At 41.3% G+C, this 17,101-nt stretch overlaps 1 protein-coding gene across 2 annotated transcripts in view; it reads right to left on the bottom strand.

The window, feature by feature from the left end:
- The window catches only part of CHST9 (carbohydrate sulfotransferase 9), a 279,670-nt gene that overhangs the window by 176,842 nt on the left and 85,727 nt on the right, over positions 1-17,101 (bottom strand). Inside the window, exon 1 of one of the 2 annotated variants that reach the window (XM_070361558.1) lies at positions 5,104-5,487. The exons of the other annotated variant lie outside the window; for it this stretch is intronic. Coding sequence (XP_070217659.1) covers positions 5,104-5,110 — 7 coding nt within the window. The 5' untranslated portion in view covers positions 5,111-5,487. Of the gene's footprint in view, positions 1-5,103; positions 5,488-17,101 lie in introns of those variants that run through there. 2 annotated transcript variants of the gene reach the window in all.

Raw genomic sequence — 17,101 nt, 5'->3', positions numbered from 1 at the left:
TCCTTTCTACCTAACTTGCTCCTTGGAAGAAAAGATATGACAAATCTAGACAGTGCATTAAAAAGCAGAAACATCACTTTGCCAAAAAGGTCTGTATAGTCAAAGCTATGGATTTCCTAGTGGTCATGTATGGATGTGAGAGTTGGACCATTAAGAAGGTTGGGGGCCAAAGAATTGATGCTTTCAAACTGTGGTGCTCGAGAAGGACTCTTGAAGAGTATCTTGGACAGCAAGGAGATCAAACTAGTCAATCCTAAAGGAAATCAACCTTGAATATTCCTTGGAAGGATTGACTCTGAAGCTGAAGCTCCAATACTTTGGCCACCTGATGCGAGAGTTGACTTAGAAAAGATACTGTTGCTGGGAAAGATTGAGGGCAGGAGAAAGCCCTGACAGAGGATGAGATGGTTGGATGGCATCACTGACTCAAAGGATATGAGTTTGAGCAAACTCTGGCAGATAGTGAAGGGGGAGGAGTCAGACATGACTTCACAAATGAATGATAAAAACAACCTAACCTTTCATTCACCCTTCAGGGCGCAAGTTCAATCTACCTTTTCTATCAACAGTTCTTTTGTAATACTTAAAATGTTTGAACTTATTTGGTAGCTGCTTATGCAGATGTGTCTATTGTCCTTGAGCACAGGGATATACCCTAGAGTAAATGAGATTTATCCTAAGACAAAGCTGTTCCCTTACCAAGTACTCAATAAATTCCTTGTTGTAATTCTCTAAATATAGCAGTGAGTCTTATGTACTGTATTTTTTTCAACTCAAAAATTTAATTTATAGTTCTTTGTGTAGAAACCAATATTTCCAAGGAAATATCTGCATTGCTCATATGAGTAAAGTGCTAACAAATCAACTGCCAGGACAAAATGGACTGTGAATTATTCATATGAAAGTGACATCATTGCTTGAAGACACAAATAACAGCCAGCATTAATATAGTCATAGAGATCTTGGGGGGTGGGTGGTGTCCATATTTTCATGATGCCAAAACTCTATTAACTATAGACATCTTCACAGTTAGTGTAAACAGTCTCTGAACTTGACCTTCTTTCTGCCAGACATACATTTAACATATGGCATATTTGATTATCCACGGGGCATATTTGATATGTTAATGTATCTCCTCTATTTGAAGATGATGCTTTTCCTGTTTACCATTATGTATGAGCCTGACTGTCAGGATGCATGTCTACTCAGTAGTTATTTCCATATTGCCTCGTGTGAAGACTGTTTTTTGATTGGGCTACAGCTGGGCTTTTGAGAGGCTGTTTTCAACTCTTGCTCTTAAGCTAACAACAAGCTTGTGAAGTCTCTGTTCAGAAGAAAAGCTCTTCCATCTTGGTTTGAAATGCGCCACCCTCACCTCCCTGTACCCGTCGCCTTCTAGCAATCTGTAGTGAAGCTTTATTGTCTGAAGTTCGGATACAGAACATCCTTAAAGCCTTCCTTAATCTTCAGCAGTTCCCTTTCTTTGAGATGTTGTATGACTAGGGTTGTCAACAAAAATTTCATGATGGGTTTGTTCCAGTGGACTTAGGATAAGCATGGAAGGCAGACCCTCTAAATGCCAGAGGGCTTAGCAATATCATGGTAATATTTACCATAAATGATGAAATGGTTTAAGTCTGTAAGGGGACATCTGAGATACAGAGGCTGAAGCTGCAGACCTGGGTGTCCTCATAGGTGACCTGTAGCTAAGATACAGCCTTGACACTGTGCCTCACAGATAAGCCAGTTCTGCTTGGCCAGATGTTCAGCCCCACTTGGGCCCAAACCCACAGTGATGAGATTCAGGGAGTCAAGTCAGTTTGTCCAGGCAGAGAGGGACAACCCTTTTTTTTTTTTTTTTTCTTAACAGAACAACAGGCAGTGTTGCTCTAACCCAAGACTTGGCAGAAGACTCTGGTCCAGTTTATATCCTTAAATTAAAGCAACTGATGGAATGAGTGGCTGGCAGCTTTCCACAAGAAGTGTACTTACTGCTCCTGCAGTGGGCTCTCTTTCTGTTTGAGAAGTTCAACCCAAGTTTGCCCACATTTGTACTTTGTACTTTGGCTTTGTACTTTACCACTTTGGCACTAGTGGTAAAGAACCCACCTGCCAATGCAAGAGATGTTAGAGATGTGGGTTTGATCCCTGGGTCGGGAAGACTCCCTGGAGAAGGAAACAGCAACCCATTCCAGCATTCCTGCCTGGAGAATCCCACGGACAGAGGAGCCTGCCGGGCTACAGTCCACAGAGTCACAGAGTCTGACATGACTGAAGCGACTTAGCACTGCCTAGATTTTAGCAACTCAAAGTGCAGGGGACAAGTTCGTTGTCATAAGATGTGAAGAATCTCAGGCCACACTGCAGGACCTACTGAATCAGAAACTACATTTTAGCAAGATTTAAGTAATCTGTAAGCACAATTAAGTTTGTAAAGCACTATCTTAAATGACCAGGTGACTAGCTCTGAAAGAGCACCCGGGTCATGTCATATTGGAAATGGGAACTTTGTGCTTGTAGGTAAACATATAGCTGGATGAGGACGGTGGAAATCACAGTGATCTATCTCAAGATGTTCTGTGTATTCCAATCGGCAGGGGATACTCGAGGCCCCAGGAGTGGAGGGAGAGGGCTAGTCAGGCGGAGTGGAGACCTGGTTCCAGATTTTCCATGATCTCCTCTGAGGACGTGCTGAACCTGAGAATAAAGTCCATGCTGGGTTAACGAGTTAGGCGAGCACATGGGGCGTGACCGGCAGAGGAGCAGGGAAGTACAGGGTCTCAATGGGGATGCGGACACCTCAGACTCAGTAGCCCAGACTGCAAACAGTTCATGGAACATGGAAGTGACGTCATTAGAGACAGGTAGTCAGGAAAACTAGCCTTGGGACTACAGAGAAGTTAGGAACCCAGACAGAGAAGTTCCTAGGGACCACCTAGAGGGGTACCCAGGCAGAGAGGGGACTGTAGGAAGGAGGACCCGGGCGGCCATTCCTGGATTGATGGGGATTCAGTCACCACTGCGGCTCATTCACTTCTGCCCCCTCTGTGGTCCATCTCTTCAGGAAGCTGTGGCTTCTGATAAATTTCATGTATCATTTGACACTATTTTACTTACTTTTCATGACTAAATCTATTTCTTCCTGTATAGGGGGCAGTCCATCATATTTTCTATTTCTCTCTGTTTGCATTTATTATCTCATCTTGTCTCATTTTTTCTAATCTCAGTTGTGTCCACAACTCTATGAAGAGGTGCACATATAATTCATCCTTGATATGTCGAAACTGAGTTATAACTGTGACACAGAACCACTCGTCTCACCGAAGGTAGCATATTTGGTGACAAAGTTAAGAACAGCACACAGATATTCATATTTTACCCTGGCACTTTTGAATATGACACCTAGATGTTTACCATTCCCTTCAAATGTGTGAAAGTTTATGAGACTAACATCCTTAAGTTATGAAGCGTGGAAGCAACTTTCTCCCAAGAGCTATGTTATTTTGAAAACTGATTTATTTTGGCCAGCCTAGCTTGAAGAATCTTTTCTGAAATTCATCTCATTTTCTTTTTTATTATTTATCTCCCAAATCTAAATCCACAAGTATACTATCTCTTCAGTAAATGATGGGGTCTTTAATGACTGGTATTTGCTTTTAAACAAAGACAAAACTATAAAAATGCTTTCAAGTTAATCAGATTTTGTAACAAATTGGCATTTAAAAAATAGCCTGAGGATATGGTGTTTTGTGCGTTCCTTTGCAGAAATGAATACAATGGAGTCAATTAATGTTATCTTTTTTTTTGGTGACAAACTGTGGCTTTCTCTGATGATGACCGAAAAAGACTCCCCCTCCAGATCTCCGCCCCCGTACACCAAACCTTGACATTCAGTAGTGCTATCAGCTTGCCTCTGAGTAAATGGATTGGGTGGTTTGTGTCCTGATGTTGGTATTCTACTTGCACAAAACACAGACACTATTTTCTTCTCCTAGCTTTACATAGCAACAATTATTATTTAATATTGTCTGTTTTTTTTAACATATTGCTGAAGTTAGAAGGGAGAATATCAATATATAAGATTTATTAAATCCCTAATATATTATTAATACATAGTAACACATAACTTATATTATGGCTTAGTGGTAAAGAATCCACCTGCCAGTGCAGAACACTGAGGTTTGATCCCTGGGTTGGGAAGATCCCTCAGAGAAGGAAATGGCAACTTCAGTATTCTTGCCTGGAAAATCCCGTGAACAAGAGGAGCCTGGCAGGGTCCAGTCCATGGGGTCACAAAAGCGTCAGACATGATTCAGTGACTAAACAAAAACATGTAACTATATAATATAGTATATATAGCATTAATATAATAAATTATATATAATATTACCTAATATCTAATATACATAAATCGTATATGTTTATGTAATGAAAGCACAACTGTAATACATAAAATTTGACAGCTATAATGCAATCATTGCATATAAGAAATAAAAATAATGCTTTAAAGAAAATGTTCACTCATCATATATATTTTTTTAATTTTTAAAAGGTAGGAAGTATAGATTGAAAATTATTGATAAGTAAAAATGAAGTGTTCCAAACTGGTGCAGCAACTGCCTCTTTGCCTAGCATATATTACAGTTCTTATAAGAGGTGCTTTTTTTTTCACTGACATTTTATTAGTTACAAGAAGCTTCACTGGATGACTCATATTTGTCATAGTCATTTTACGAACTTGTTCAACCAGATAGCAAGTGTACTAAATCTCCACTTCTTTATAAATGCAAAGAACACACACACACTCACACACACACACACAAAGAAATCCTTATTTCCAGAAGGATACCAAAGAAGAAAGGATAAAACAAACTCCAGTCTGCCAACTGGTCTTATCTAATCATTCATTCTCAGCCTCTGATTCAACATTGAGAAGATATATCCTATCTGACTTCAAATGGTCTGACAACCAATTTACTTCAATTATCCTTTTTTTAAGGTAAAATTCATGAGAACATAGATGACTAGACCATGATAACATGTAAAATCAGACTATAGCAGGAGTGCTTTTTGTTTCTGATGAAGCTTACAAATCTCACTTACCAGGCATCTGTTACTCATTGCAAAGAGGCTCTTCCACACACACACTGACTCCCACAAGTGCTAAAACTTCTTATGTATTCTGTCAGAGTTGGAAAATACTCTTCTCAAATGTATGGTGTGAGGATGATGAAAATTAATTACAAAATATCTAAATATTTAAAGATCTGCCGTATTTAAGGATGTCTTAGGGTACCCCACTCCAGTACTCTTGCCTGGAAAATCCCATGGATGGAGGAGCCTGCTAGGCCACAGTCCATGGGGTCGCGAAGAGTCAGACATGACTGAGCGACTTCACTAGGGTACCTAAAAGCTTGTTATGGATGCCTAAATCCAAGAAGCAAATTTTAAAATCCCAGGAGATCCAACAATTTTATTAGCACTCGTGCCAAGGCCACGGCCCTCTGCCCAGCTCCTGATAGAGACCTAAGTCCACAGAGCTGAAACCCGAGTAGCCCTTGGAAGCTGTCCTGCCATGGCAACATAATTTACTGTGTCATTACCACTGTTCCCTTGTCCTCAACTTCAAAGCATGCGGTATCCAGGTGATAAATGATTGAATCTGACATTTCTCAGCATTCAAGAAGTACTCTGGTAAAAGGACTCAGCTCCTTTAACTAAATGTGCAATTTCAAGACAATAGACTCTATTTGAAAAGGATTAAATTCCTGAGAGTTTAGTTAAATGACATAATTAGACATTTTACACTCTTTCTGATATGGGACAATTTCAGAAGCAGTAGCAGTAACTGCCCTATTTAAGGCACCAGATTGTTTTTAATGCATATGTCTACATGTGTGTGTAATACAGGTTCACTTTAGTAGGCTTGGCTTTTATAGGTCTCAAAAGTGCACGTTAGTTGCTCAGTCACATCCACCTCTTTGCCACCCCATGGACTGCACCTCGCCAGGCTCCCTTGTCCATGGAATTCTCCAGGCAAGTATATTGGAATGTGTTGCCATTTCCTTCTCCAGGGCATCTTCCCAACCTAGGGATAGAACCTGGGTCTCCCGCATTGCAGGTAGATTTTTATTGTCTGAGCCACCATAGGCCTCAAAGGTTCCATTTAAAAATTATTTTCAAAAGAGGAAGTCTCAAGAATGCTCAGAATGTTTTGATACCTGACCAATAAGTGGTCCCTGGGATAGGTGTGGATCAGTGTGGCAACCAAGAGCTGAATGCCAAGGACATCACAATGGACAGACACTCTCCCCAGCCCCAGTCCTGTGCCAACTCCTGTTTAAAGCCAGTGAGTGTTTTTTGTGTTTAGCAGAGCAATTCCAGGATAGATACCTGTCTACAGTTAACACAAGTGACTCCATGCTTCCCTGTGCATGACCTTGGGGTCTTGCAAATGTGATTCCATTGAGAATATAAATCCTGCCTGGAAGCTTGCATTCTAGGCACCAAGCACTCTTTCCCCCACAATCAGGCCAATAAGGTGTCTGAAAAAAAAAATTAGTACGGAGGTTGTTCCATATTTTCTGCACACAGTGGGAAAAGGAGACAAGAGCCACATGCCCAATGAGGGGGAAGGAGGTGAACAGAAAGGGGAACCAATTATTTAGCCACACATTTAGCCCTTAGGAGAGGTGATTTGTCAAATAGACTCTAGTGGCCTTAATACAGAGTATAACTGCAGACATTGATCAGGGAGTTCTCACTCTACTGAAAGAGGCAGTCCATCTATGTTTTATACCATGTTCTTAGAAGGTGCATAAAATTCTGAATTTATAGCTTCACACGGTTCACTTAACCTACCAAGCTAGAGTTTATTGACTCATCTGTATGGAAACTTTGGAACAAATTTTCTTATAGTTATTGGCGGTACCAATGATGTTTCTTCATCTTTACCAATGTTCAGAATTCATCACATTAACAGAAACAAGAGGAGTTATGGTCATTTTAATTACCAAGTGGATGAAAATCAAGGAACATTCCAAATGCCTAAAATTCTGATGGGCAGACTTGAAATGTTCTTAGAACGCTTTAAGTTAGACACTAAACACATAAAGTTGAATATACTGTACATATTGGATTATATAGTTTCTTTTCTGTAGAGTTAATTTCTGCTCCATGGTGTTTTGATAAGGCGAAACATGTTTTGATAAGGTGAAATACCTTCTTTATCTGAATCTTCCACAGCACTCAGCACAGAGCCTAATAAATCCTGTTCAATGAGTCCTTGAACACAAAAATTCTGTTTCATAATAGATAATGGTGTGGATAGTAGGGGAGGGAGTCTTTGTTTAGAGATTCTTATTGCAGCAAAGAAATAAACTTCTTTGGGGAAAGCCACCATGATCTACTGGTTGTTACATTTAGGATTCCTTATTCAAAAATTTTACAAGATGATTCTACAACTGTTAGGCTAATCTAATCACATAGAGATGCAGTGATTATGTCTTTATGAATCCTGCAAATTTTTAAGTCCATATGTCTAAAATGTAAGACTATATAAATATTCATAACTGGCTAAAAACAGGCAAATAATGTATCTTGCTCATATAAAGATAGAAACCAATACAACATGGTAGAAGGAATTCATTACTTTGTTCAGTATTGTTTGTACAAGTGACAGTTCTAGAGTATGGTACAGAGGCCAACTGGATCAGAGCCTGGTTCTCTGGACGTGCTCAGTGGCTTGCGTAAAGCACCCCCAAACAGGTGCCAAAGTCCTCATTCAATTGGCCCCAGAGACAGAGTTTCCTGCCCTAAGGCTCTTGCCTCCTCCAGTCTCCACCCTCCAGTCACCTCCTGCTGGAGAGCTGGAACAAACAGGCAGAGTGTGCCCTTCTTTGATGTCAACTGGGAACATATGTGTTGCATGACACAAAGTTTTGCCACTCTATATTCATCCCCATGTGACATTAAAAGTGCCACAAGTATTGATTTGGGGATTATAAATAATTTTCAGCAAGGAGGCACATTTGCATATTTAGAACTCAAAACTGATGAGGATGGACAGTATTTGTAAACCTCGCATCAGTACAGGTCATCAAGGTTAGGACTAAATTCAGGGTGGCTCAGTTCCAAGACTAAGACCACATAGACCTGAGCTTCCCCAAGTTGGTTTCCCCTACCTGCTGTGGCAAGGCCTCTGGGAATGCTTTGGGGGCCATCCTGACCCCTCCGCTAATGTTTGCATTCAACACCATGTTTATCCTCACGGTCTACCAGCACCTATCAAAATGGATTATGGGCTTTCTTCTTGGAAAACATTAAAAGATTTTTAATGTAAGTGAAATATTAACTTCACACTCTAAATTATAGAGTTAGTTACAGATAGGTTTACCCAGGTGGCAAAGTCATAAAAAATCCTCCTGTCAATGCGAGAGGTGCAAGTGATGTGGGTCTGATCCCTGGATCAGGAAGATCTCCTGGAGAAGGAAATGACAACCCACTCCAGTATTCTTGCCTGGAGAATCCCATGGACAGAGGGGCCTGGTGGGCTACAGTCCATGTGGGTTACAAGAGTTGGACATGACTGTGCACACATGCGTGTGCACACACACACACAAACACAGTTACAGATAAATTCAGGATGGTAATTTGCGGGCACTTCAGTTAAAAAAAAATCTTGTTTTCTGATAATTGCAACTGGAGAAATTTTTCTTCAAATGATCTTCCAGAGTAAAGGATATCATTAGTTGAAGAAAGTGGCTCTATCACAATGTGTGGAATTTCTCATCAGTTTTCTCTCTTAATCCTCTTTGATGACTGAAATTTGTATGATGAAAATTTCGCATTTGCTTTACTTTTTCATGTCACCACAGTCTAACGGTTGTTACATTTAGGATTCCCTACACAAACACTTTACAAAATGATTCTACAACTGTCACGCTAATGTAGAAGAAAACACAGAAAACTCACATCAGGACCTATACCCCATGGATGAATGTTAAACACTGTACTGGTTTGTTATTGCTCCTGAAATGACCTATCACAGACTCAGTGGCTTAAACAACACAAATGTATTAGCATAGAGTGCTGTGTCTAAAATATGCAGGCAGGGCTGTGGGGCTTCGGAAGGTGCCCAGGGAGAATTCTGGCCTTTGGAAGCTTCTGGTGAGTGCCACTGCCCTTGGCTCCTGGACTCTCCTTCATCTTCAGTCAAAAGTAACATTGCTCTGACTTCTGCTTCCACCCCCCATCTCCTCTGACTCCAACCCTCCTCTGTCCCTCTTATGAGGAGCTTTGTGATTATCCAATTGATCGGATAATCCAGAATGATCCCCCCATCTCAAGGTCACAACCTGTTTTGCCATGTATGGTAGCATATTCACTGGTTCTGGAATTGTCATATGGACATCTCTGGGGCCATTATTTATGTGACCACAAAACTAACCTGGGTTCTCTGGTGGCTTAGTGGTAAAGAACTCATCTGCCAATTCAGGAGACTTAAGAGACATGGGTTTGGTCCCTGGGTGGGGAAGATCCCCTGGAGAAGGAAATGGCAACCTACTACAGTATTCTTGCCTGGAGAAGACCATGGACAGAGGAGCCTGGGGTCTACAGTCCATGGGGTTGCAAAGAGTTGGACACAACTGAAGTGACTTGGCATGCATGCACAAGTGTTATATATAGTTCAAAGACACTGAGGCATGGTCTCTACAGTTAAAACTTGCAATCTGGTCAGGAACTGGTGAATACTACAACAGCCAGGGAGTTCAGAGAAGGAAGAGATTGGTTACCAACTGACCAGAAGAATCTCAACTTGTGTAGGTAATACCTGCCTTTTCTTTATTTGTCCATTCTCTGGAAATGCCATTTCCTTCTCTTGTACTTGGCTGACTCCTGCTCATCCTTTAAAATTCAACAGTCACTTCTTAGGAGACACATCCTTTGATGCCCTAAGCAGAGATGGTACTCTTATCATGTTAAATAAATAGTTTAATTAATTGCCTCTCTCACCAGACACCCTGATGACTCAGTGGGTAAAGAATCCACCTGCAATGTAGGAGACACAGGAGATGTGGGTTTGATCCTGGGGTCAGGAAGGTCCCCTGGAGGAGGAAATGGCAAGCCACTCCAGTATTCTTGCCTGAAAAAGTCCCATGGACAGAGGAGCCCGGCAGCTACAGTCCAAGGGTCACAAAGAGTTGGACACGACTGAGCCACCAAGTATGCATGCACATCTCTCCCTAAAAAGAGCTCTTGTCTTCTAGAAACTCTTGTGCTTCTTTTTTTCATTTCTGTATCCTCAACACCTTGTGATGATTTGTGTACAGTAGACACATGGCAAATATTTGATAAATGAATTAATGGGGCGGGCATTGGGCACAGAGGACATAATGACTGATTATATCGTCTTGGGCAGTGAGGATGTCACGTACAGTGAGAAGGTGAGTCACTCACTGAAGCTGGGTGGAGGGCTTTTCCAACTAACTCATGGAGGAGAGGGAGGTTGGGAGGAAAACCTAAAGAGAAGTCAAGGATGAAGCTCCTCTTGGAAGCCTGGGTAAGCAGAGAGACACTCATGGCCATCTATTATTAACAGGAATAATACACAAGGATGGGGAGGTGGAGGTTTGGTGTGGAGTCATTATGACTTTTTCTTGGCTTCATGAATCTAAAGAGTTTAAGGCAACAGCTCACTGAGATGAACAGAAAATGGTAAGGTGGAATTTAGGAGAAAACTTGGGGTAGTGTTTGGAATTAATCTTCGGAGGAGTAACAGTATGAGCTACAAGGGTTGCTTGAAGGAAAAGACAGTCAAAAAGAAAGAGAAGAAGGAATCAGAGACAGAATGTTGGTGAGTATATTCGGAGGGACTTAGCTGAAAGGGCACTTTTAAAATAAATCAACAGCAGATGAAGGATGGAGCCACTGTTCTCAGGGGGACTGCTCATCATCTCTGAGCTGCTAAACGGCAGGAAGCGTGTGTGTACTTGGCCTCACTATCCTGTGGGGATGGTATCTGATTTCCCAACTTTCCTAGATGACACACCTGCTGAGGGCAGGGGCTTATCTCTGCATCTCTGTGTCTCCCAGATGCTGGATTCTGCTCTTCACACAGTATATTTATCAAGAGAGTAATAAATGAGTACGATTCAAGTGTGGTGGTATTTTTTAAAATATTTTTTTAATCCAGTTTCTCCTGTTTGCCGCAGGTCCTGGAATGGAAAAAAAAAGTGGGGGGGTGCTTACAAAGGAGCTTAAAGACACTGTGCACAGGCCAGAGGCTAAAAGCACACCCAGTGTTCTCCGTCTTGTTTGCAAAGCGGACCCGTGTGCAAACACTCTGGATGCTGCTCAGCTGAAACTTCCTGCTACATGATACCTCTCGGGTTCAAATAAAGGACAGAAGTCTGCACTTAATTAAAAACATAAACAGGAGCTTTCTGTTCCACGATGAGATTTAATCCTAAAGTCACCTGCAAGTGTTTATCAGTCAGTCTGAATACCCCTCACAGGAGGTAGTCAGTTCTCAAGTTACTAGACATACATATGCTTCAACAAAAGGTCTACCAAGTTTCCCTTAAAAGTGGATCTCAAAACGTTAAAGACTAACATCGCTCATAGAACAGGATTCAAAAGATTGAAGACAAAGGACATTCATACATTTTAACATGCAAACCCAAAAAATCTGCTTTTTGGTATGTGTGTGCTTATGTGCTTAGTCGGTCAGACATTTCTGAGTCTGTGCAACCCCATGGACTATAGCCTGCCAGGCTCCTCTGTCCATGGGGATTCTCCAGGCAAGAATACTGGAGGGGGTGGCCATGCCCTCGTCCAAGAGATCTTCCCAACCCAGAGATTGAACCCGGGTTTCCCACACTGTGGTGGATGCTTTACCATTTTAGCCACCTGGGAAGCCCCTGCTTTTTGGTATAGTCATAATAGATACTTGAAAAATTGATCAAAATGTTCATGCTTTCTAGTTAAGTATGAAAGAAATGACAATTTATTAACTTTAGTAAGTTGTTTTGCAGACAATTCTCAGAGCTAGCACTCATTAAAAAAAATCTATTATTTATTGGCTGCATCAGGTCTTAGTTGCAGCAACGGCTCCCTAGTTGCGTCGCACGGACTCCAGAGTGCAAGGGCTTCAGAGCTGCGGCGCATAGGGTTAGATACGAAGGTAATTAGATACTAAAGCATGTGGGATCTTAGTTCCCCAACCAGAGATTGAACCCACATCCCCTGCATTGTAAGGCAGGTTCCTAACCACTGGACCACCAGCGAAGTCCTGCTTCGACTCACATTAAGGCAAATATTGGATGGAAAAACATACAAGGTGTAGATTGTGTTGCTACCACACCCAAGTAAGTGCACATTCCTTTCCAGCCATGGAGCGATCTTTCCATGTGTGTTCTGTGACAATAATCATCTAACTGGCCCATTAACCTTTTTAGCTGATTCCTCTGTGCTCAAGGTGGTCCTATGAATGACAAGAACACTGAAAAATAAAATTAATGGATGAATTACACTATTCAGGAACTGGGATTAATTATTTCAAAGCAAGCCAGTTTCTAAGCAAAACTTCTGGGCAAACATTTCAAAAGCTTTTCACAGCTGGTTCCTACTGTCATTTCCTTGAAGTTTTAGCAATAAGTGGAGAAAAGACCACCGTGGGCATCTTTCTGCCTGAGGGAGCAAGATGACAGTGTAAGAGGAACACATTTAGGCTTTGATATGTCCAGTTGAAAGGGCACTCAGGTTCCAGAGAATTTTCTCTAAATGCTTATTTTGTGTGCTGTGTGCAATTTGTTGTTTAAATCCCTCTAGGAACCAGGAGATTTTCAGATGCGTTTTAGGGAATGGTGATTTTTCAGGGTGAAACAATATCATACTTCGTTGGTAGACGTGTTGGATCAAGTGTTAGAAAGGTTATTAAATCCTACGGTATTGCTTCTTTGCAACCCAAATGATAATGAAGGCTTCTTAGAGAAATACAGAACCAGTGCGAAGAGATTGCTTCAAGCAAAGGTATTAAATCGAATCTGAAGAATGATCACTCTCTATACTCATCAACTCTCACTTAGCTCAGCATTAAGCTTGTTTAAATAGAGACTGGAAAAGAAGTAATACAATATCTTTTCTATTTACCACTCATCCTCATATGTAGAATTGTGACGAACTTGTTCTGCATGATTAAAATTTAACATCAGTTATAACTTATTTGGCCATGAATTGTTCTAGGCTCATTCTGAGAGAAAAAAAAAGCACATGCAAACTCTGGGTGAGAGGAAACATTTCTTTTTGTATTACACAGTTGAGATACATACAACTCATGATCCCATTGTCTCTGAAGATGTGTTTTTCTGAGAGAAATTATTTTTTGCTTCTAAGATAAATACTTTTCAAAGACATATTTGATGGAAAGTGTTCATCCTTCTCTGTGAGAAAAACAGGTCTCCCTGAGAAGCAGGCCAATCTGTTAAATGACTGATTTACACAAAGCCAATCCATCAAAAATCAATCTGTCGAATGATCCATTTGCCAATTTTTTTCTGAGTGTTAATTTCATCACGTCTCTTTAACCTCTTTTCCCACCAGCTTATCGGTTGGCCTTAGCTAATATTCCTTTGGCAGGTTTCAAAATTCAGATGTCTAGAATCTCTGGAACTTCTGCCTCTGGTCTCCTGTGTTCCCACCACACCTGTGATTTTTTTAAATCTACCCTTACACTTGCCTCAACTCCTACCTCTGGCTCTACCAACCTGTTCTGGACCTGGTTTAATATGTCTACATGAAATTGTAAAGTAAATTTTTCTTGGACTGCAAATGTGGTGAATTGGCCCTTTCCAATTAACTTGTGGAAATGGTTTTCAGAAAATTGATTTGGAACCCCCTAAACTACCCAGGGGGCTTCCACGGTGGCTCAGTGGTAAACAATCTGCCTGCAACGAAGGATCCTCCAGAGATATGGATTTGATCCCTGGGTAGGGAAGATCCCCTAGAGGAGGGCATGGCAACAGACTCCAGTATTCTTGCCTGGAGAATCCCATGGACAGAGGAGCCTGGCCTCTACAGTCCATAGGGTCACAAAGAGTCGGGCACGACTGAAACAGCTTAGCACACACACACATGCAAACTACCCAGGGCTTCCCAGGTGGCTCAGTGGTAAAAACATCTGCCTGCAATGCAGGAGACGTGGGTTTGATCCTTGGGTTAGGAAGATCCCCTGGAGAAGGAAATGGCAACTCACTCTAGTATTCTTGCCTGGAAAATCCAGTGGACAGAGGAGCTGGGTGGGCTATAGTCCATGTGATTACAAAAGAGTCAGACACTGACTTAGTGACCAAACAATAACAATAAAACTATTCAAAAAAATCTCAGAATAATAATATCCCTATTGAGTGCTTTCTTTATGTCTGGCCCTTCATAAGTATAACATCATGGAATTCTAATAGTAAATGAAAGCCTTTTCTAACATACAAGAAAACTGAGGGTTAAAATAATTACATAATTTTCCCAAGGTCACAGAGCCATTAAGCAGCAGAATCAGGATTTGAATCCAGCCTATCAGACTCTAAAGCTAGTGTGCTATATATTAAACTAAACCACATTTCAAAACAGTGTTTTTAATAAAGGTGATAATTACTTAAAAAAACATGAAATAATTTCTGACATGTTTCCTGATGGGCAGCCCTGAAGAAGCCTAAAATTGGGTAAAGGATGTGTATTTCATACACTTTCAGAAATTCAAAGCCTTAGTGAATACTCAAATGTGTAAGATAAGATTTTGACGAGTGTCTACAAGTGTCTTTGCAAAGGAAGAGGAGGTGTCAGAATATGAGAGCTGGATGTGTGTTAAATCCCTTCAGTCGTGTCTCCAGGCAAGGATACTGGAGTGGGTTGCCATGCCCTTCTCCAGGGGACCTTCCCGAACTAGGGATCAAACCCAAGTCTCCTACAATGGGAGGCGGGTTCTTTACCACTAGTGCCATCTGGAAAGCCCTTGAGAGCTGGATATTCTTTCTTAACCAGAATATGAGGTCTCTTAAAATGAGCTGGTTGGTCTCTTAAATTTTCTGTACAAGATTTAAATGAAACAGAAAGCAGACCCTTAGGAAGTGATTCATGGACAGCAAGTCTACTATATGAAGCAGGAACTGAGGTGTGTGTTACACTGTCTTGAAAGGATGTCTGTAAAGAGAGTGGGAGCCCTCCATGCTCTCTACTTCCGCCATAATAAGACCCCACCACAATTAACTGGAATATCTGGAAGTCAGCTCTCTTGGACTGGCCTCTATTCTCTTCCCCAGAGGCTATTTTAGAAATTTATGTTTATTGACATCAGAAATGTCAGCACAGGGCTGGTAGGAAAAGGAGAAAAAAGACTTCAATGAGTCGCCAGGAAGCTTGTTTCCGTCGTGTCATTCCCGCTGTCAGTATCCGTCACTTTCAGTGCTCATCTAGACCCGACATTTGCAGAAACACCGGCAAAATCACCTTCCTGAATGAGCTTCTTTGCCCTTTTGCTGAGTGTCCTTGCCCTTTTGGTTGGTTCTCCAGTAGCAGGCGGGGGCAAGTCACTCAGTCATTCACTCTTAATATTTACCGAGTGCCTTCTTTTTATAAGAAAATGTCCTGGGCATATATCACTTCAATATTCTTAACAGATGCTGCTTTGCAAATTTATAAGAATTTGAAATGTGCAAAACCATAACTTAGAGTGAATATATCTTCACATGAGCCTGCCCTCCCCTGCTCCAAAGACTCCAGAGAATTGCTAGGAACATTTTCACACAATGACTTTTGGGATTAAACCATGAGTATCTAATAGTATTATTGGCTAATAAGTTTAGTTAGATAACTTTACTAGTATCTATCTTCCCAAGGAATCTAATGTCCACAGCAGTCCCCTAGGGAATGGCATCTGTGGAAAAAGATTCTGTGTGTGTGGCGGGGGGTGGGGTAGGGTGGGGGCATGGCTGCCTATCAACCTCCTTCTTGGTCCCCAGACAGAACCCAAAGTGACCTTTGTGTTAACGGGCAATCTCCTGACATGTTCAAGTATCACAGGACAATCATGTTAGAGATTCTTCAACCGTTCAATTTCTCCTACTTGGTGACTCTTCAAGGACAAATGATAATTTTCAGAGACTTGGGAAGCTTTTGGAAACTTATTTATGTCTTTTAGGTATAACACAGGCTCCCACTTTATGATAGTGATGATTCCCCCATCATCTCAGAATATGTCATACTCAGAATTTTGCAGACTGCTGAGTCCATAGTTTTGGACTCCACCTAAACAAAAGCAAGGAGGAATTTACATACAGAAACAGGAGAACCTTATGAGCAAGGAAGGGATTGAAAAGAAAGGTGTACTGGGCAAAGCTGAAGGACACAAACTCCTGAGAAATGTCTTCTTTCCATTCACATTACACTTACCCATAATTCACAACTTGTCCATTTACCTACTTATGGGTAAATAGAATGGAAAGAAGACGTGTTGTTAATATACTGAGTTACAGCCTTTTGTATTCCATTTCCAGCTTTCATCACTTTTTTTGATGCCTATAGGTTAGGAAATTTCCATTAGGAGGAGAAGGGGGCTATCTCTGCAAGTTGCTCCTAAACTGAATTCCATCTTTGAGATGCACAGGTTTCCAAACATGCTACGGAGAAGAGCTGCCACGTAGGGTCTCCGAGACCTGGCACTATGGTTTAGAACCTTTCTGAATCCTAATGCCTAGGTCAGTGGGCTGGTGGCTGAGAAGTTCTCAGTCGGCCCTTGAGCGCCTCCGTACACAGAAGTAAGAAGAAGTTACTCCTTAGTCACTGGCTGCAATAAAGTGTTATTATTTTACTGGATAATAAAACATATCAATTCATAGTCCGGTTAATTTTCCAGTTTCCAACTTCATGCTATTTGCGGCATACCAATATTCCACATAATTGTTATGGCAACCCACTCCAGTACTCTTGCCTGGACAAGAAAATTCCATGGACAGAGAAGCCTGGTAGGCTACAGTCCATGGGGTCGCAAAGAGTTGGACACGACTGAGCAACTTGACCTCTTCCTCTTTTACTCTCTTTTGTGTTTTTT

The sequence above is a fragment of the Bos mutus genome, chromosome 24 (assembly GCF_027580195.1).
Source record: "Bos mutus isolate GX-2022 chromosome 24, NWIPB_WYAK_1.1, whole genome shotgun sequence".
NCBI lineage: Eukaryota > Metazoa > Chordata > Mammalia > Artiodactyla > Bovidae > Bos > Bos mutus.
Note: the sequence above shows the minus strand (reverse complement) of the source record. Positions and strands in the feature narration are given on the sequence as shown.